We start from the raw sequence: 21,153 nt of genomic DNA, 5'->3' as shown, positions 1-21,153 counted from the left end.
CCTTCCCTTCCCCCACCATGACGACTATGAGAGATATGAGGAGGAGGTGAACCAAGCTCCAGATATAGGAAGCCCTGTGAGCTTACCGAGGCCAAAATAGTCATTGACGTCTAGATCCGACCGTAACTCGCTTGCACTGGAACCCTTCTCCCCGTCGACATATCGCCAGTCGCCATAGAGGCACCTCCAACTACTTGCCTACTACAACTATATACAGGGAAGACCCGGGCTCCCCTCCCACTCCCATTCCGGCCGACGAGACCATCGGAGGAGGGGAGAACTTGGCTACCCTCAAAGAAGAAAGAAAAGTGAATTCGCCAGTGCAAGCTGCAAAGGCTACTACCTGAGTTGCAAGTTGTGTTGCAACCATGCACAATCACCACTCTCTTGGAGGAAAAAGAAACCAAAAAAGAAGAAGAAAGAAAAGCCTTTTCTCTCCTTCCCCTTCCAAGAGGGCATTCATCGGCCCATTCATTTCACTCTCACTCAGTCACTAGCCCGAGGTCCCCATCTCCAGCCGACCCGACCCGAGCTGAGCTCCATCCACCCATCATCCATGGTGATGGTGCCAAGGAGGAGGACATAAAAGAGCATTCGACACAAAAACAAATGGTGGCCAAGAAAGAAAAGGCACCGCATAAGCATACACGCGCACACGCAACGCCACACCACCGCACGCACGTACACGCACACCTCCTCTCGTCTCCACTTATGATCACCACCATGTCCTCCTCCTCCTGCAGCGGCCTGGGCGGCGGCGCGGCGGCCAACTCGAAGCGCAAGTCGCCGGAGCCGACGTCGGTGCTGTACAACCGGAGCCCGAGCCCGCCCACCTCCTCCTCCGCGCACTCGTCCGAGCCGCCGCCCATCAGCGCCGAGGACTGGGACGCCGTGCTGCTCTCCTCCGGCGGCTGCGACGACGCCATGGCCGCCGCCGCGCACGGCACCCGGGAGGACAGCTCCTTCCTCCGCTGGATCATGGACGCGGGGTACGCGGACGGCGACGGCGACGCCTTCGGCTTCAAGGGCCCCGCCCCCTTCGACCCCTCCCTCCTGCCCCCGCCCCCTCTCCACCCGCCGCCGTTTGAAGAGCGCCGGGAGGAGGCGGAGGAGCAGGCCTTCTCGCTCCCGCAGCTCCCGCCGCAGCTCTCCGTCCCGCAGCAGCAGCAGGTCCATTTCCCCGTCTCCACCGCACCAGGCGCCGCCGGGGGAGGAGATGGAGATCTCGAGCCCCAGGCGGCGGTGGACGAGCTGCTCGAGGCGGCGCGCCGCGCCGACGCCGGGGACCCCGCTGGCGCGCGCGAGATATTGGCGCGGCTCAATCACCGGCTCCCCTCGCCGCCCGCCCCGCCGGGGCACCCTCCCCTGCTCCGCGCCGCCGCGCTGCTCCGGGACGCGCTCCTGCAGCGCCTCCTCCCGCCCGCGCCCGGCACCGGCGCAGGATCCGTCCTCTCGCCGCTCGACGTCGCGCTCAAGCTCGCCGCGCACAAGGCGCTGGCGGACGCGTCGCCCACCGTCCAGTTCGCGGGGTTCACGGCCACGCAGGCCTTCCTCGACGCGCTGGGCGCCGGCGCGCGCCGCGTGCACGTCGTGGACTTGGACGTCGGCTTCGGGGGCCACTGGCCGCCGCTCATGCAGGAGCTCGCGCACCACTGGCGCCGCACGGCCGCGCCGTCGACGCCGCCGCCGGCCCTGAAGGTCACGGCATTGGTGTCGCCGGGGTCGAGGCACCCGCTGGAGCTCCACCTCACGCAGGAGAGCCTGGCGCGCTTCGCGGCCGAGCTGGGCATCCCGTTCGAGTTCGCCGCCGTCGCCTTCGACCCCTTCAGCCCCTCGCCGCCGCCGGGCCTGTCCGCGGCGCCCGACGAGGCCGTCGCAGTCCACATCACGGTCGGCACGGAAACCTCCGGGCCGACGCCGGCGTCCCTCCGCGTCGTGAAGCAGCTCCGCCCCGCCATCGTCGTGTGCGTGGACCACGGCTGCGACCGTGCCGACCTGCCGCTCCCGAGCCACGCGCTGAACGTGCTCCGCTCCTGCGCCGCGCTCGTCGAGTCGCTCGACACGCCCGGCGCGTCGCTGGACGTGGCGGCCAAGGTGGAGCAGTTCATCCTGCGGCCGAGGGCCGAGCGCCTGGTCACCGGCGGCGAGAAGCTGCCCCCGTGGCGGTCCACGTTCGCGTCGGCCGGGCTCACGCCGCTGCAGCTCAGCAATGCCGCGGAGGCGCAGGCCGAGTGCCTGCTCCGGCGCACGGCCAACCATGGCTTCCACGTCGAGAAGCAGCAGGCGGCGCTGGCGCTCTGGTGGCAGCGGTCGGAGCTGGTGTCGGTGTCGGCATGGCGGTGCTGATCCATCCCCTTGCTTGCAGAGCCTGAGCAGCCCGGTACAGTTGTAGTTCATCTTGTTGCCAAAACTTAATCTTTCTCAAGTATTACTACTGTAGTAGCCAATCTTGGTGTGTGATATATTACTTACTACTAGCAATTTGAGGCATGAAGAATGGGAATTCGAAATGCCGAAAAACTGTTAACCCCCCAACCCGCGTTTTAATTGTTGATATTGTAATCCTCCAGTGTGATCATTGTGTATTATGCCAGTCATATTTTCAGACTAATTGAAGTTCAAGTCCTTTTTGTTTCTCTCCTCTTTGTAATTATTAAGCTTTTGCCACTGGAAATCAACAAGGATTTTCCAAGCATAATTGTAGTAAAACAATAGTTCAGTTAAATCCTGTTATAATTTGTAGTAGCAGAGCATATATATGTATGCAACTGATTTATGCTGATTGATTGAAGTGTTCAATAGATCCCTAATTAAACCAGAGTATAGTATGTATGTATGTGTATGCATCAATCAGTCTGCAACTAAGGTTTTATGCTGATTGATGTGACAACTCTAATTCTATAAGATTTTTCTTTGTCCCCTCTGTATTTTCTTTGGAGTAGGACATCAAAGATGAACTGTAGATATGAATGTGATGTGCCTTTATTTACAAGTCAGGTCCATTGTACCAGTACCTTTCACACATCAGGATTTGCATACTGCACACTTGTTTTCTTTCCTCCCATGAATTATCATGTAAGTATGCTTTTCCTCAGCTTGGAAATTGCAATTTACTACACATTGCCACAATTTGAATAGTGTGGGGTTGTTGGGATGGCATGGAAAATGCAACTGTAGCGCGCCAAATACTGAAATTTAGGGTAACATGTATGCTGTATCCTCCTCCTCGTCATCATACCTACTGTTAAACAAGGGAAAGTTTCGGTTGGGGCGTCGTCATCGGCCTTCGATGATGATGTGCATTGCCCTAATCTTGCTTTGCTCTGTTTCGTTAACCAATTAAGGAACATTCTGGAAACAGGTACATGCTTATAGTTAGTAACATGTTTGTTTTTTCAAATGGCATATGAGATGTTGCTGTCACTCAATTCATCTATATGTTTTGCTTTCAGAGTTGCGGTTGGTACGTCGATTTGCAGTTGCTACCAATGGATTATGAGCCAATATTACAAATTTAATTTCTCAAGCAAAGCCTAGATTTCAGCGGAAGTCCGAAGCTGATTTCGCCTGTCCCAGCCAGCAGCCTCTGTATGAAATCCTTTCAGGAGTCGTCGCTATTACCTTTCGGTATCATGATAATACGCCCCGTCCTCTTGCATTCGGCTGCGCAAATGAAGCGCAAGTTCACCTTTGAGCAGTTTCTATATGAAGTTGAGGTTTTCATTTGGAGCCTTCCTGAAGATCATTGCAGGCTGAAGCCTTTCTTGTGACACTTTGATTTGTCTTGCTGGCTGTCCTCATCTCTCACTTTCAGCTTCCATTCACCATAGTACCACCACTAATGGTCTACCACATATGGCTACACAGCTGAGGCCTGAGATGTCATTCTTGTTCTGCCTTGGATGAAAGGCATGAGAGATATTTTTTTAACCTAGCTTGAATTTGGCTCTATCATAGCCAAGCAGCTCCTCAGCAGCCTGTCATCTCTTGTCTACTCCAATGCACCAGTGGCAATTATTTCCTATGATATGATGCAGCAGCAGCAGTAGTAGTATATTGTGCTTAGGGCATGAATCATATGGGTGTCACATGGGGCTTGCCCCTCATCACATGTACACATCAGTTTCTTATATTTCACTTGGCCCCCTCCACACCCTATCAGCCAGGTTCATTTGTGTATCTCTGGCTACACATTAGGTGAACTTTCTTATTTCTCTCCTTGTTTGGCTCCACATACCAGCATTAGGTTAGCTTAATCACATGATGCAGCTGAATTGCACATGTTTTGTTATTTGCAATGGTGACCTCAAGCTTATGTTTTCCATTTATTTTAGTTTTTTTGGAATGTGACATGTCTGGAAAAAATATCAATCATTCTTCCAAACTCAACTGATCCATAGAGTGGATCAATCAGACAGGAGTTGGAGGGGGAAAGAAAAGAGGAGATCACATCATGGACCATCCTTTTTGTTTGACTTTTGCTGATAGATAGATGTAACCTGATATTATTTTGTGAAGAGGTTGGAGATTATGACCCCCAAACTAAAATCTCCTAGGACCACAAATCACACCATCTCATCCATATAAGAAGCTTGAGCAGCACCTTAACAATGGAGCACTACTACTAATTGGGCTGCTGTTTCCTCCCCAAAAGAAGGCATCTCTGTTGCTTCTCAACCCTGATGCCTTGCAGGTGAGATCACCTGCTTTACAGCTTTCTCTTGCTGCATAGGAAAGGTATTTTGCAGTGCTCAAGCAAAGTGAGGATCTGGGCACCCCAGCTCCACATGAAAGTTCATCAGACTGCCAAAGTGCTGATTTTCACTCTTATTTTTTGCACCAGTGCCCTTCTCTTTCAACATTTTGTATTAGCACTTTGGATGCAAAGATAGCCCTTGTCGACGCGTAATTACCGCAATAATTTTTTCAAAGTAATGCCTGGCAAAAAATGGGAAACAAGATTAAGCAGAGATCGCAGAGATCAATGGGTCTCCACTGTCAAGTCAGTGTCAATGTAATTCAGCTCAGATCTTAAAATAGGACCAAGACAATGATTGCCCGGGGTCCATGGATCAACTGATAACCATTCAGTCAAATGGGGGAGATAAGGAAGCACAAAATATGCGTGCGCGAATTAAAGAGCATTTCCACATCAAAGCAAAAGGCCGTCACACGACACGTAGAGCAATATAAGCCGACTAAAACATCGATGGAGACGGCCATTTTTTCATATGATGATGATGACGCCAAATGAGCATTTCTGAGGAAGCTTTCACTCCCTGCCTCTCCTTTTCAAGGATGCCTTGCACACACAACCTTTCTTTCTTTATATCCATCTCCCCCCTTTCACACCAGGATTGGGCACACTAACAAGTCAAGAATATGATAAAGTCAAACAGCAACAACAATACTAGGCCCCCTACTCCAGGCAAATTATTCACTATTTCTCAACGTTTTTTTGTAGGAACAAAAGGCCCGATCATATCGCCCCGCCCGAGACGATGGCCCAAGCAAATTGTAAAGGGAAAAGGTTGAGTTTGAAGGTCTATTTCAGCGTGTCTCTTCATCCGAAGGCTGAAATGGCCTTTTGGTACCATTCAGCACCTTGGAAGGAGAGCAAAGATCACCCACCGAAAGTGCTTAGGGTCTCCTGATCTTGACCTTGAGAGTCCATTGTAGCTTGCCTTCTGGGCGTGGTATATCCCTCGGTAAGCGAAGTGGCACCTCAAATTCTCCGAGGGATGACAATGGTGACACCAGGTGTAAATTGTCTGGGTAAATGTTGACGTTGAGTTGCCTCGCCACCTGTTGGTAAAGTTTGATGTTACTACCTACAGATTAATGTTTTTGAATAAATAGCGGATGACAGCGCTGGAGCAGAACCTCAGAAACAATTTCATCCTTCGTTACAGGAGAGCGCAACTCGATCCCTTCGGAGATGAACCGTCTGAACACCTATGAAACATAAATATTTTGATCAGCACTTGCTAATACTGGACAAGATTGTCCATCTGGAACATCAACAAAAGTATGCTGCACCAGGACTCCAAAATTTGGTGGAACCATACTAACCAAGAGAGCATTATCGAGCCGTTTTGCTGCTGCTTGACACTGCTTCAGTTTCTCTTCCGCTTGCTGTTCAAATGGTTGAGTTGAGAAGTAAATGAGTAACATTTTAAAACGAAATGAACTTAAGAGGCCGGTGACTGGGAAAACACATAAAAGATCTGTATTTAACCGAACTGAGAAAACAAGAACTTCAATGTCAGGATTCAGTTACAAAAAATGTTGTTTTAAGTAAGCATCAAAAGGATCTTTTCTATGTACAGTATGAAATGGATGAGCTGGACGTTACAGTTGAGAGGACAGCTACTATGCTTGTGTATCTGAAAAACAGTATTGGAACAGTGTTGAGTAGCTGGCCACAGTGACAAAAATGAACTTAAGAGGCCCTACATTCTAAACATAATATCTACTTCCTCCGTCCCTAAATATTTGTCTTTCTAGAAATTTCAACAAGTGCCTACATACAGAGCAAAATGAGTGAATCTACACTCTAAAATATGTCTATATACATCCATATGTGGTAGTCCATTTGAAATCTCTAGAAACACAAACATTTAGGAACAGAGGGAGCAGAAGCCAAGAGGTACAAGAAGACTTTTCCAAGGCAACATATTCACTATTTTCAGCACCAGATGTTTAGAGTGGACTCGAAGTGCGTTAACCAAAACAAATCCACCAAAGACGGCTCTGGACTGATATGGTGTTAAATAGCAAACTGAGTTTCAGAGGATGAATAGGAGAGGTCAGTTAGACAGAAATTGTGCACAAATCAACCAAAGACAGCTGTAGGCAAAAGTTCTGTTGAATGGCAAACAGGGTTTCAGAAAAGGAACAGGATAGGTCAGTTAGTTGTGTACTAAGAACTCTCATCTACACTGCAGTTCACGAAAAAGGAAGAACCACTCGGTGCACGACATACCCGAGCATCATCCTCCTCCTTTGAGACTTCTTTGACAACCACCTCCACTTCGCGTTTGTAAAGCTGATCAAACAAATGAGAGACTTGTAAGCCAGCAAAGCAGTAATAGTTTACAATGTAAATATTCTTACGGTAACAGAACTTTACAAGAAGCAAATACTTCAGTGGAGATGAACTAGAATGAACCAAAATAACTTCAGCACCAACTTGCTCACTGAACACAAGTAGCAAGAGTTGTATATAAGCCTATTCTACCAAAGAGCTACTAAGATGCAACAAGTATTGGAGAGCTCGTAAAATTCATTCAATACGCAGATGAAGAACTGATAAACGAACTCTGGAAAGCAGAGCCTCAAAAGCCAGCAGAGTAAGCTAGTAGTTAGTAAGCAAATGCTTGTGAGCCGCGACGGAGCATTCCAAACTGCACGGCCATCGCGGCATGTTTATTTCTATCGGGGAAAAGAAGGGGGAAGCTAACCTTGCTCTGCTCGCGCATGAGTATGGCGAACTTGTCGATGTTGGGGACGGCGAGCATCTTGGGCATGAGGTAGTTGCGGAAGTGCCCCGGCGCCACCTTCACCGTCTCCCCCGCCTTCCCCAGCTTGTCGATCGTCTGAGGTGAACAAGCGATGGGTGATGTCAAAGGTTAGTTCCACTTCCCCGCACAATCTAAAATCTCTAGGGACATTGTTGAAATGAAAGGCCAAAACTGAAGCTTTATCGGTCAAAAATACTACTGCTAGCTTAAAAAGTTTCAGAAATGCTGGAGATTTATCGGTCAAACTGTCGCTGAGGCGGCACCGGCCTCACCGGATCGAAAGCACCCCGCTCGAACTGACCGGAAACGCAAGCGGCTAGCGAGATCGCGGGATGCATCCTGCAGAGGTGGAGGACCGAGCGGAGCGTCGCGGGGGGAGGGGGGCAGGGGGGGGGTGGCTTACCGTGGTGAGGATGACCTCGAGCTTGCGGTAGCGGAGGCCGTGGCCGGAGAAGAGGACGGGGTTGGTGGCGGCGGCGCCGAGGCCGTGGCGGCGGAGGAGGGCGGCGCGGGCGGCGGCCATGGTGGAGTAGGGTTCAGGGGAAGGAGGCGACGGGGGCCGGCGGCTGCCACCAACGGGTGCGCGAGTGAGAGTATTGGTGGCTCGGCTTCCCGCCGGACCGGGCCGGTGCCAGGCCAGGCCCGCTAAGGGATCTCCATTTTTTCCTTTGATTTTATTTTTAAAATCCTTCTGCTGCCCAAAAGAATTTGCATTTTGCACTTTCTTGAGCCCTCTTTGATTTTATTTTTTAAATACTTCCGCTGCCATGAAAACTTTGCAGTTTCCACTTTTTTGGATGAGGAAGTCGACCAGAGCGGAAATCTGGAAAAGAGCCAGGGTTCTTCTGCTGGATGCCAACACCCTCTGCAATCCAATAAAATCAAATCAAACATTCAAAATCTCATCAGAATATCAACTTTATGTTTTTTTCTTAAGGCACATAAATGCATTTTTTTGTAACATAAAAGGTTATGTGAGTTTTTAGTCCAATTTGTTTCGTAGTTGGCAGGTTGAAACTCTAGGACTCGGTTATGTGCTATACTCAAGCACCACATGTTACATTTTATTTTGCGCTGAAAATCAAGACATGCATCATTAACTTTCATATTTCATGAAAGTTACAATAGTTAGACCCTCTCCATTTCAATTTCCAAAGATGTAGGATGCAACAATTCCTTTTACCACCAAGACATATTAATATTGTGTGGTTTCCGTGATATGAACTCCCCTATCCCTTGGCGGCTATGGTAAATCTCCCCTCCAGGCTTCATCAATGAGACCGTGGATTCGGCTCCCCTCTACCTGCCGCTCCGACGACTGGTGGCGGGGTTAGGGATCCTGGTGCTTTCAGTCTGGTTAATAGTTTAGGTTAGGTTTTTTTAGTCTTCTTAGGTGTGGCGCTCAGATGGATGGCGGCGCTTTTTCTTGAGTTTGTGTTTCGGTCTCCGATTCTCCTCAAGTTCGTCCATCTGAACGTAATTGAAGGACCTCCGACGTAGATTTCTGTCGTCTCCTTGCTACGGTGAGTTTAGTGTTTCTCGTCGTGTGACGAGATTTGTTGTCAGGTGCTTCAGATCTATTGAAGGGTTCAACGGTGACGACTACGACTCTAGGGCACTAGTCCTTACGGGCACATGCATGAAGACTTCCCGACTATCATCGTGTGGTCAAGCCGGCTACAGTAGGGGAACAACGGTAGTGGTCATTCGATGGTGAAGAGGCGTTCTTTGTGGGCAAGCCAAATGATTCTGATCTATTATCAATGTTCACCAGAAAAAACAAAACACCTTGTTGTTTCAATTTCGCGAAAAATGATTCAAATCTGTTATCAATGTTCACCAGCAAAAAAGAAAAATAAAGCACCTTTTGCTTTGCTCTTGAGCAAAAATTCTTTTGAGTGGAAAAAATACACCCTGTTGTTTCTCTTTGCAGCCAAGGACAAAGCATAGGTTACGATCACATCTTGGTCAACATATGTGGCCGTTCAAGATCATCCATGCATGCATTTGTATTGGTGGAGCTAGACAATCTATTTTTAGCTTGTCTTAGAAAAAAATCTATCATTAGCTCGAATTTTCTGGAAAAAATTGTAAGGACTCCCTTAAATTTCTATCGGTATTCCTGATGAACTTTACACGTGGCAACAAGCAGTAGAGAGAGTAGTCGCAAAAGACTAAAAATAGAAGACAGAAAAATTAGTGGAAAAGGGTACGCATGCGAACCGTGGAAGAAGTTGCCGCCTCCGCTCCTCTCCATCGACGACGAAACCGAGCACCTCCCAGCTCGACGAGATCGGGTGCCCGTCGGTGCGATCCCTCTGCTGCAGCGGCATGGCGGAGCCGGAGGACGGCGGCGAGGTCGCCCCTCCTGAGGCGGCGGCGGCGGCGACGAGCGCGGCCGCCCATTCGTCTCCCCCTGCTAAGGAGGAGCCGGCGGCAGCGGCAGAGGCAAAGCCGGCCAGCTCCGGCGAGGCGGTCTCCCTCAACTACGAGGTCCGAAATATCTGAAACTCTTTTATGAATGTTTGTTTGATACGTAGTACGGTGCTTGTCCTATATAATGCTGCTATGATGTGAACTTGGTTTGCAAGAAATTGCCATGTTTGAAGTGTTTGGTCAGTGCCGCCAATGTTATGTCAAATTTCGTATTGCCGGCGATGATGGTGTCAATTCAATTAAGCGATGACTTTGATTGTTCTCACATGAACCGAAAATGTAAAGATGCCAACGTTGGTCGTGCGTTTTTTTCAAAAAATATTGTTTGAGAGGCTTTGTGTGGGAAATGTGTTCCTTTCTTGGGGATGTCAAATGCCGAATTGTGATTCCATTTCAGTTCTGGTTCTATTTCATTGATTGGTTTATCCAATTGCGAATTATTCGGCAAGTTTATAAGACATGCACCTTTTTTTGTTCTTTATATATTTGGGTGAGTGAATTATAACACGATGGTGTCAATCAAAATGCTTTTTATTGGGTGAGTGAATTGTGAATAATCTTAATGCCAGTATAGGTAGCAAGATTTTACTGAATGATGTGTAATCATACGGAGAAAGGGACATTTTCTTTGTCCAGATTATGAAGAACTGATCATATTTCTATTCCCATGAACCATGCTATTGATCTCCATTGCAATTATTAATTTCCAAAAATGAAGTTCAAACTTAGCTTAATACATGGAGAATTCTAACCGTCATGCTTTCTCGGGTTTATTACACCAAGTTATTTTTTTGCGGGTTTATTGCACCAAGTTCGTTTATACATCGATCGGTAACAGGAAGCGAGAGCTCTCTTAGGAAGGCTGGAATTTCAGAAAGGCAATGTAGAAGATGCACTTTGTGTGTTTGATGGAATAGACCTTCAAGCTGCCATTGAGCGCTTCCAGCCATCATCCTCGAAGAAAACAACAGAAGCTACTCTTGTTCTCGAAGCCATTTACTTGAAAGCATTGTCCCTTCAGAAGCTAGGAAAATCAATAGGTAACAAAATTGCTTTATACCGTTGTTTAAGTTTAAAACAAATTGCTTTAATTGTGTTTTACAAAAATAAATTATCATTTGGAAGTTGTTCTTTTTTTAGCTTATTCTTTGACTTGTAACAAATTACTGAAATACCTGTTGAACATGCAGAGGCCGCTAAACAATGCAAAAGCGTCATCGATTCTGTTGAAAGTATGTTCAAGAATGGCACTCCTGACATCGAACAGAAGCTACAAGAAACTATCAATAAATCTGTGGAACTTCTCCCAGAGGCCTGGAAAAAAGCTGGCTCTCTTCAGGAAACATTTGCTTCGTACAGACGCGCTCTTCTCAGCCCGTGGAACCTCGACGAGGAATGCATTGCAAGGATTCAAAAGAGATTTGCTGCTTTCTTGTTGTATGGTTGTGTGGAGTGGAGTCCGCCCAGCTCTGGTTCACCAGCTGAAGGCACTTTTGTTCCCAAGACAAATATTGAGGAAGCCATTCTACTCCTCACAACAGTATTGAAGAAGTTTTATCAGGGAAAGACCCACTGGGATCCCTCGGTGATGGAACACTTGACCTACGCATTGTCGATTTGCAGCCGGCCTTCTCTTATTGCAGATCATCTGGAGGAGGTTCTACCTGGGATATATCCTCGGACGGAGAGATGGAACACACTAGCATTTTGCTACTATGGTGTTGCTCAGAAAGAAGTCGCTCTAAATTTCCTGAGGAAGTCCTTGAATAAGCATGAGAACCCAAAAGATACAATGGCATTGCTGTTAGCCGCCAAGATATGTAGCGAGGACTGCCGTCTTGCCTCCGAGGGTGTCGAGTACGCAAGAAGAGCGATTGCAAACACGGAATCATTAGATGTTCATCTGAAGAGCACCGGCCTCCATTTCTTGGGGAGTTGCCTGAGTAAGAAGGCCAAGATTGTTTCATCCGATCACCAAAGAGCTATGTTGCACGCAGAAACTATGAAGTCCCTTACGGAGTCGATGTCTCTTGACCGCTACAACCCAAACCTAATATTCGACATGGGAGTTCAATACGCTGAGCAGCGGAACATGAACGCCGCGCTGAGATGTGCCAAAGAGTTTGTCGACGCGACCGGTGGAGCGGTCTCGAAAGGTTGGAGGTTTCTAGCCCTAGTCCTCTCCGCACAGCAAAGATACTCCGAAGCAGAAGTGGCGACCAATGCCGCGTTAGACGAGACCGCAAAGTGGGATCAAGGATCACTGCTCAGGATAAAGGCTAAGCTGAAGGTCGCTCAATCGTCGCCCATGGAGGCGGTGGAGGCATACCGGGTCCTCCTTGCTCTTGTTCAGGCCCAGAAGAATTCGCCTAAGAAAGTGGAGGTTTGTTTTCTTAATCAAATGCAGCAAAAAAAAGTACCATCCGTATACTATTTTTCTCTTGGCACTTTCTCCATTAGTTCACATACCGATGCTTCAGGGAGAGGCTGGTGGAGTAACCGAGTTCGAAATCTGGCAAGGTCTTGCAAATCTGTACTCCAGCCTCTCACACACCAGGGACGCCGAGGTATGTTTGCAGAAAGCCACAGCCCTGAAATCGTACTCCGCCGCGACACTCGAAGCCGAAGGTGAGCCGAAAGCTCAGGTCACCAAACCCTTACAAAATTTCACCCCGATCGATGTACGAGTCGATGCAATGCAATGCAGGTTACATGCACGAGGTGCGCAAGGAGAGCAAGGAGGCGATGGCGGCCTACGTGAACGCCTCGGCGACGGAGCTGGATCACGTGTCGTCCAAGGTGGCCATCGGGGCGCTGCTCTCCAAGCAGGGGGGCAAGTACCTCCCGGCGGCGAGGGCCTTCCTCTCGGACGCCCTGAGGGTCGAGCCGACGAACCGGATGGCGTGGCTCAACCTGGGGAAGGTGCACAAGCTCGACGGGAGGATTTCCGACGCCGCCGACTGCTTCCAGGCGGCGGTGATGCTCGAGGAGTCGGATCCCGTGGAGAGTTTTAGGACGCTCTCATGAGATTATCACAACATACAGGAACTCCTTACTTTTTCTACCCTCCACATTACTCCTCTACTCTCCTTGTTTCTCTCTCTTGTTGTAGTTCAATGCATGTAAAGTTAACCGATGTGTATAGGCACAATTGTTTTGCATATTTATTTATTTTGCCGTGGGACGTGTATTTGCTCATGGAAAGTGTGATGCTTTCAGAAAATGCAAGTGTGATGGCAGCTGAACTGTTACTTGAATTTCGCTTTTACTTGCACTGTTTTAATTTTGTATGAGAATGATGACGCCAAAGCCTTGAGATAACAGCGCTATTTAATTTACACTTCACACTGCACACTCTCTATACTATTGATAGCCTGGGCTTATTTTTTGTTGCCCTCTATACATTCTGCATAGCCTTTTTTTTTGCGAGGGTAAAGAGTTTTGATAGTAATTGTGGACTTATCAGGAAGCTGAACATATATAGCAAATGTATTGTAAAGATGGACCTGCCCTATGCTGTTCTTCATCTTGGCGGAGGACCAGCGGTGGGGAGTGGTTTCGGGGAGGCCGGGGCGGCAAGGCGGCACGGGAGCGCTGCCGGCCGCGGGCGGCGGAGGCCAGCGGTTCGGCCAGTGGTGGCTGGCGGCTCAAGGGGGTGAAGGTTGAAGAAGCACTGTAGGCCTTTGATTTCACATCCAATGGCTCAGAAATCGACTGACCACAAATGAAAATTTTAGCTGACTGATTTCTAGCCATTTCCGTCAACAACACCTGGGTTCTGATTAGTTTCTTCAGGAAAGCTAGAATCAGCTACTGCCTTCAAGAAACAAAAATGGTCGACGGAGGGGGACAGGCCAGAACCATAGAACCATTCGTGTTATCACCCCTGATCACTGCAGTTGTGATGCTTCGGGCGGGAACAAGAATGGACGGAGGAGGACAAGCTGGAGATGGAGGCCGAGCTACAAGCAGCCGGGCATCAAACAACTAAATTTCTCAACCTAAATGGCCCTGTGCCCCTGTCCTAGTGTCGAATTTGAATAGAATGATGCAATCAATTCTTCTGTACCGCTCAAAAGAGTGATAGGATACATAGTTGCATCGCATGCTGGGACACAGATCCTCTGGCTAACCCTGCCTTACCCTGCCTTTGGGTCGCTGACAAGTGGGCCCCATGCTTGTTGGGACCCATGTGTCAGTGTCTCAATGGCAGGTTAGCCAAAGTCAGGGGATCGTCGTCCCACATGCTGATCACCAAAGGAGTACAATCAATATAAGTCGAACGTACTTGAGAACATACACAGGCAAAATAAGACAATTCTTGTAAATTCATCAGTCGCAGGACATGGATTTTATGCATTCTAAAGATATCAACATGAGCTTATAGATGCGAGGGAATGAACAACCAGTTTCACACTATTAGATTTATTTTAGTTAAGCACTCAAGTCAGCACAAGCTAAACCATGCTATAAGCTGGGCATAAGCAGCAAGAACAACCAAACTTGAGGGAAAAGGGCTAAAAAATGAAGGCTTCTGCGATAATTAAAATGACAAGCCACCACGCTTGCTACAAAATAGTATGTGTACCAGAGGATTCTTGTTAGAGGCACGGATGCATATTCACAATTCCATTTTACTCAAAAAATTGTTATAACCACTTTAAGGATTCTGTCATATCTATTCCACCAAGGCATGAACTGCTTAATATTGCTAAGTTGCAACTGAAACACAAGTTATAACATGTCACAAACTAAGCCACTAGAAAATAGAATCACAACGTGTCACAAAACTGAAAAGATTGTGAAATAAAAAGAAATGGGAAAAAAAGTTGCAATCTCAAAAAGGAGAGATTGTGCAGTAAAAAAGAGAAAAGAAACAACTTGCTATCGCCAGTTACCAGATCTTGCTAGATATATCTACTACCCTTATAGAAACACCTCAACGCCTCTAAGAACACGTGCCTGTCCACGCGGCTCCTCCTCGCCCGCCTGCCGCGTCTCCTTCGCCGCGCCTCACCCGCCCATGCTAGAAGAAATCAAACCCCCACTCCGGCGCACGACCACGTGCCACTTCGCCCTGCTCAACGCAGCCCTCCCAGCGTCCGTCCTCCTGGGCCACCGCCGCAGCCGTTGCCATGTGTGGATCCTGGACATCCTCGTCGTTTCATGAAACTGCTTCCAACACAGTCGCCGGCTGAGTCATTCACACGCCGAAGGGGGCCGTCATCGCCATGCTATGAACAATCATAAGTTCATTCCTTTTGTCTTCTGGCTAAAATCACTTTGAATCCACCTCTGTATACGAGAAAATCGACTGTAATCTTCAGAGTCTCAAGATACAAGACCAAGCTTGTTATTTTTCCAAGTTGTTCTTGCAAGGTCAAGGTATAGTGGCAGTTTCTTTTTCGAGTGTGGTTTTTGTGCACCCACGGACATTCCACCCACGGTGCACCCACGATAAAAAACTTAGCAAAACATTTAAAAAATTCTGAAATTTTGTGGATGTGATTATGACCAAATGTTTTAGGCGCTTGCAAAATTTGGTTGCAAAATGACACCCATAGAGCTTTGTACAAAAAACAAAGTTTGTGTTGAAAACATGTGAACAGTAAGGTAGGTGCAGAGCATCATTTGTATTTCGTTTATATGGAGATCATTTCATATTTTTCAGTGACCAAACTTTGCAAGCTCCTAAAACATTGGCTCATAATCACATCCACGAAGTTTCAGAATTTTTTTAGTTTGTTTACATTTTTTTCTTCGAATTTACTGTTCACTCCATAGGTGCGCCGAAGGTGGATGCATCCACTACTTTTCTTTCCTTTTTCTCTGTGTATTTTACATGTTCGTACGTTTGCACCCTGCTCTGACTGCTTTCTTGTTCCAAGGCTGGTGATTCTACTCCAGAGCTTGCTACGGCCATCCAGGCCCAGGGCGACCATCACTCGCAGTGGCGAGAAGCACTTGGTCGAAGTTGTGAAGGTTATAGATGCGTACAAGGTATACGGCAAGCTCCGTGCTGAGAGGATGAACCAGCACCAATTGGGAGCTTGGATGAAGAAGGCTACCCGTGTGGAGAAAGTGGAGAAGAAGTGATGAGATGTTTATGACAGCTAATTGATGTTGTTATCTAAGTTTCTGAATGTGTGTTTTGGTCTGCTCGGATACCTTGTTTGATATCAAATAGCCCTTTCTTCCCACTGTTCAAATCAGCTCTTCATTGATGTGCAAATGTTCAAACAATGTAGTTCAAATAGTTAAGTTGTTATGCCAGGAATATTTTGCAAAATGGTGAACTTATCATCTCAGATAATCTTTATTCATTATATAGATCAAGTTATCATTTATGTATTTTGAGAATAGTACAGGTCTCGTTATTATAGAACTATAGATGCTTGATATAATGTGCGTTAGTCCATACTTGCATTTTCATTGCATTAGTAAAACAAAAAATACATAACATCCACATCCCCTAGATACTTCAAGCAAATAATCCATTAGACTGATGAAAAGCCTCTCTGCGTTTGTCCACTAAAAAAGGTATGAGTTGCAATGAAGTAGCACTTCACAATTGCAAAGAATCAAACCCCATCACATCCAAAAAATGGAAGCCCAATGAGTATAAATCTCAGTATGTGCTGCACTCAAACACTACTCTAGCAAGAAAAATCGAAGTCCATCACTATCGACGTGGAATTTTTTTTTTGCGGGAATAATACTTGTATTACTCAATTACCAGGTCCTTACAATCCTCTTGGACAAACTTCAAAACATCCTCAGGGCCTGAACCGACCCACGTAATTGTTCGACCCTCTACTTTAGCAAAACTAGCTAGTCTATCACTCGCTTTATTTTGACAACGAGGAACAAGAGTAATACAAGATTGTCTAAGACTCAACAGTAACTTAATTTCACCAACCAGAGAAGCATAAACCGACCGATCCACCTCGCCACAGGAAATCAAAGCCACCGCCGTACTCGAGTCCATCTCGACTTCGATTGGACGATCAGAACGCTGAAGTGCGAAAGACAATCCTTCCATACATGCACACAACTCCGCCTCTAGAGCATCTCTGCACGAGAACAGGGCTCTGCAAGATGAGAAGATGACCGAACCCGCAACATCACGCAAGATCATCCCGGCACCCGCACCACCACCAGATGAATAGGAACCATCCGTATTTCGCTTAACCCATCCTTGGTGAGGCGGCCTCCACTCAGATTCACGAACTGGAGCCTTAACAAGAGGTGTGGCAGTGAAATAAGAAATACCGCACTTTCCTTTGGCTGGGTCACAGTGGGAGTTGAGCTTGATACCACGAAGTGTATCCAAATAATTTTGCAAAAAGCTTATAGAGACAGCCATGGGCGGGGCGGGTTTAGAATGTGTTACTTCGTTTCGAATATACCAGCTTCTCCAGAAAATTAATAATACCATGCATCTCTGAATATCACTCAGCTCACCAAGTGCATGAAGCAGCCACTCCTTCCCACTGTGTTGAAACGAACTTAGAGCAGGTAGACTCCACACTTCTGCCATGGACAAGTAAAGGTCGCGTCCAAACTGGCATCTCACGAACGGGTGAAAATTGTCCTCCACTTCCATGCCGCATACAGGACACCCACTAGACGATTCCAGACCAATCTTGTGCTTATTTTTCCACGTTGACAGAGAATCAATCGACAGTCTCCACGCAAAATTATGCACTGTCGGAGGAACATTACATCTCCAAATAAACTGCCAGCATTTCCTGTTCCCGTCCGGAGAGGAACTACATGCCACTGCCGAGTCCCTGTGGGCTTCTTCAAACGCCATATTGTAAGCTGATTTTACCGTGAAGACTCCAAATTTACCCGGACCCCATGCGATGACATCCTCCCCAAGTCTTGGAGATGCTCTTATCTTTATTATTTCTTCGACATCAACTGGTATGAAGTATTGCTGGAGCAGTTCCAGGTTCCACGAACCATTGTCATTGAGCAGACCGGATACAAAACGTATGCGGCACCGACCTTGTAGTGACACCGGTTTGTATGAGTGAGGTCTTTGGAATCCAATTGTCTCTCCATACTCTGATACTCCGTCCATTTCCAACCCTCCAAATTAAGCCTTTCTTCAAGAGATCGAGCCCATGACTTATAGCTTGCCACGATGATGAAGCATTACCTGAGAAGACCCTGTCCGGTCTTCAAGACTTGGGCGCATAGACTGTCCGGTCTAGATAACAATCGCCAAGTTTGTCGGGCCAACAATGCTTGATTGAACATACGAAAATCACGGAATCCAGCACCTCCTTTGTTCTTAGGCTGTAAAAGGTAATCCCATCCTCTCCAATGGACCTTTCTTTTTCCTTCTCTAGACCCCCAATAAAAATTTCTCACCATCCTTGTCAAATCATCACACACTGAATAAGGTAACTTGAACACACCCATGATATAGGTTGGCAATGCTTGTGCAACTGATTTAATTAAAACCTCTCTTCCTGGCTGGGCAAGAAGTCCATCCCCCACTGAATCAAACGCTTTGTGAGACTAGTTTGTAGATTTTGAAAATGTCCCTTGGACATACGCCCCTCAGGAGTTGGGAGGCCCAAGTATTTTTCCTCAAAAACTAAGCTTGTTACCCCGAACACATCTCTAACTTGCTGCTGTATCATCACAGGGCATGTAGCACCAAAGAAAACAGAGCATTTACCATAGTTCAGACTTTGTCCAGTGGCCTTACCATAGAGTTCCAAAGCAGCCTTCACATTCTCCGCTTGGGCACTAGAGGCCTCGAAAAACAGTAAAGTATCATCGGCGAATAACAGGTGGGATTGTTGTGCTCAGCGGACTAGCTACTCTGAAACTCGCCCTGAAACGAAGCAAATCAACCTGCACGAGTGACTACGTGGGTGACCATCTACTGTGAAGCAAGCCCTACGCTCCACTCGAGCCCCGACGAGCCCCTCCACTCCACCCCCCCCCCACCTCCCCCCAAATAGTTCGCTCGTCAAGGCCATTTGCATGCTTTCTCCACGCGATTTGCAGATCACCAACATTTTGGGGTGCATTTGGGGAAGGGTTTAATACCTGTGCCATGGAGCGTCGTCGTCCATGCTTTGAGACATCGATGTATGCAACTCCGACCCTTGTCCTTGCGTCAGCTTCACTGTTTCAGAAGATCGCCATCGCGAGGACGTCACTTCAGGCGGTCTGATAAGATCTGGGTGCTGCTCGAACTTGGCTCGGGATTGAATGTTGCAACCCCTCTATCTCTCAAGGTCACGGAATAGGTGGGCGAGACGTGATCGACCTGGGCCCGTTTGCAGCGACACCGTCTGGCTAGGCATGCATGAGAAACGAGAGTCGCACGATCTTGAATGATCGGACAGCTCGCGAGGAGGTTTGCGTCAGCCAAAAAATCAGTCAGTTGAAATAAAGGGTTTTCTTTTAAAAAAGGATCATGTGTATTAAAAAATGTTCAGTTTGTCTAAATAACATCCAAAAAGTGAACATACACTAAAAAATTCACTCTACATAGTCAGCGTATATTCAAAAATTAGTTCATCCTACAATAAAAAATAGTTTGGTTTGTAGTATTAAAAAATGTTCATAGTATATTAAATAAAAGCTTGGCATACATTAAAAAGGTCACTATATATGAAATTGTTCACAATATATTATATTAGAACAAATTATAGTATAGAAACCTAAAAGAAAAAAGAAACCAACATAAGGGGAAATGAAAAACACAAAAAGGACTATGAATAAATTAAAAAACAAACTAAAAATAATAAAATAAAACCACAAAACGAAAAATGAAAAAATGATGAACAAAACATATGTGGGTGTGAGGGAAGGCATTGAACTGAGGTGGCACACCCATCATCCATTTACTGTTCACGGGCGTTATCCCATCATGCATTTGTTGCCCGCGGGTGGTGAATATGATTTGCATGAATTCCCCTTTCCGACCCACACAAAATCCGCTCAGGAAAGGAAAAAATCACTGCCCGCCGTCACTCTCCGTGCGCACTGCCTGATTGGCTGATACGTTACCCGCTGCTACGTGGCCTGTTGACCACCGGCAAAGGACCGGGAAGAAGAGGTGCCTTTGCAGGTGTATTCGGTAATTGCCATTAATTTGTCGTCGACGGTGACAAGGGTTGATGCGGATACCTCAATTATTTGCAAACGGCTAGGCAGCCACGTAAACAACCAGCTGGTATGAAATCCTATCTTTATGTATAATCCCATGATCTTATCAATTTTGAGCAGTGCTTTTTAAATAATATATCTAAATTCAAAGGAAATGACATTTAATTTCTTATAAATATGATAAAACTAATCTTTATTTATTTATAACAAACTTTTATTTCTATAACTTATAAATTCACTGTTTAATTTTACTTATAATGTTTTCCGTTACACATAGAAAAAATGATAACATATTTGTATATAGTTCTAGCACTTATCACACAAACTATACTTTTAGTAAATATATAATATTTTGAAATATATTATTATTATTATTATTATTTTGTATTTGATGCGTTGACTATTCTAAATATTCATTCAATCGAGTGTCCCAAGGTCCAAGAAAAAGAAAAATTGCAAGACTACATAAATTGATTTGGGGAATAAAAATCAAAATCATAGCATATATGTATGTATTATGTTCCGTTTGAGGCTTATAAATATCAGCTCTAAAGCATGTTATCTGACATATATCTAAACACAAATTTCTAGAATGTATGGTTGTCTATTGATACCTGGGTCTTGCATTGTAATAGCAGTAGAAAATGGAATTCTGATGAAGAAGCAATCAGGTTTTGAGAGTACATTTGGTGCCACACACATCCTAATTTTATTAAAGGGAAATTATATCTGGCGAACATTCACGGGGAAGGTTTTCCCCGCAAACGCCATGTTTGCCGTTTGATCTCGTGGCCTGGATCTTGGAGCAGGGCTGATGCCACGTCAGGTTTTTTGAACTGTTAGTTGCAACCAGCTACTAGGGTGAACGCTCCTTTATGTTCTCCCAAAAAAACAACATGAGATCTGATTCTGAGGAAGAAGAAGCAATCAGGTTTTGAGTGTACATTTGGTGTCGCACACATCCTAACTTCATTGAAGGGAAATGATATCTGATGACCGTTTGATCTCGCAGCATGAATCTTAGCGTAGGGGCTGATGTTACGGCTAACATAGG

At 46.5% G+C, this 21,153-nt stretch overlaps 3 protein-coding genes across 3 annotated transcripts; 2 read left to right on the top strand and 1 right to left on the bottom strand.

The window, feature by feature from the left end:
- The first annotated feature begins 505 nt into the window (after positions 1 to 505).
- LOC119328797 (scarecrow-like protein 22) lies at positions 506 to 4,158 on the top strand. The gene is made up of 2 exons (XM_037601779.1): positions 506 to 2,380; positions 3,453 to 4,158. Exon 1 carries the CDS (start codon positions 610 to 612, stop codon positions 2,344 to 2,346), a length of 1,737 nt encoding a protein of 578 aa, XP_037457676.1. The 5' UTR covers positions 506 to 609; the 3' UTR covers positions 2,347 to 2,380; positions 3,453 to 4,158.
- A 1,032-nt stretch (positions 4,159 to 5,190) lies between these two features.
- Positions 5,191 to 8,111, bottom strand: LOC119328798 (50S ribosomal protein L9-like). Its single transcript, XM_037601780.1, has 6 exons — positions 7,927 to 8,111; positions 7,464 to 7,598; positions 6,986 to 7,048; positions 6,073 to 6,135; positions 5,884 to 5,955; positions 5,191 to 5,805 (listed from the first exon to the last, which is right to left on the bottom strand). The coding sequence occupies exons 1-6, from the start codon at positions 8,044 to 8,046 to the stop codon at positions 5,641 to 5,643; spliced, it is 618 nt and encodes a 205-aa protein (XP_037457677.1). The 5' UTR covers positions 8,047 to 8,111; the 3' UTR covers positions 5,191 to 5,640.
- Positions 8,112 to 9,752: 1,641 nt separating this feature from the next.
- Positions 9,753 to 13,191, top strand: LOC119330785 (protein NPG1-like). Its single transcript, XM_037603917.1, has 5 exons — positions 9,753 to 10,016; positions 10,798 to 10,999; positions 11,150 to 12,342; positions 12,440 to 12,587; positions 12,667 to 13,191. Exons 1-5 carry the CDS (start codon positions 9,855 to 9,857, stop codon positions 12,984 to 12,986), a joined length of 2,025 nt encoding a protein of 674 aa, XP_037459814.1. The 5' UTR covers positions 9,753 to 9,854; the 3' UTR covers positions 12,987 to 13,191.
- The last annotated feature ends 7,962 nt before the right edge of the window (positions 13,192 to 21,153 follow it).

Source organism: Triticum dicoccoides, chromosome 7A, assembly GCF_002162155.2.
Source record: "Triticum dicoccoides isolate Atlit2015 ecotype Zavitan chromosome 7A, WEW_v2.0, whole genome shotgun sequence".
NCBI lineage: Eukaryota > Viridiplantae > Streptophyta > Magnoliopsida > Poales > Poaceae > Triticum > Triticum dicoccoides.
This window is presented reverse-complemented; position numbering and strand designations above follow the sequence as displayed.

Coding starts and splice junctions, on each gene's coding strand:
- LOC119330785 (XM_037603917.1), top strand. CDS start 9,855: ATGGCGGAGCCGGAGGACGGCGGCGAGGTCGCCCCTCCTGAGGCGGCG. Junction 11,000..11,149: donor GAAGCTAGGAAAATCAATAG/GTAACAAAATTG, acceptor TTGAACATGCAG/AGGCCGCTAAACAATGCAAA. Junction 12,343..12,439: donor ATTCGCCTAAGAAAGTGGAG/GTTTGTTTTCTT, acceptor CCGATGCTTCAG/GGAGAGGCTGGTGGAGTAAC.
- LOC119328798 (XM_037601780.1), bottom strand. CDS start 8,046: ATGGCCGCCGCCCGCGCCGCCCTCCTCCGCCGCCACGGCCTCGGCGCC. Junction 7,049..7,463: donor TCATGCGCGAGCAGAGCAAG/GTTAGCTTCCCC, acceptor TTGTTTGATCAG/CTTTACAAACGCGAAGTGGA. Junction 5,806..5,883: donor AGGATGAAATTGTTTCTGAG/GTTCTGCTCCAG, acceptor CTTTACCAACAG/GTGGCGAGGCAACTCAACGT.
- LOC119328797 (XM_037601779.1), top strand. CDS start 610: ATGGTGGCCAAGAAAGAAAAGGCACCGCATAAGCATACACGCGCACAC.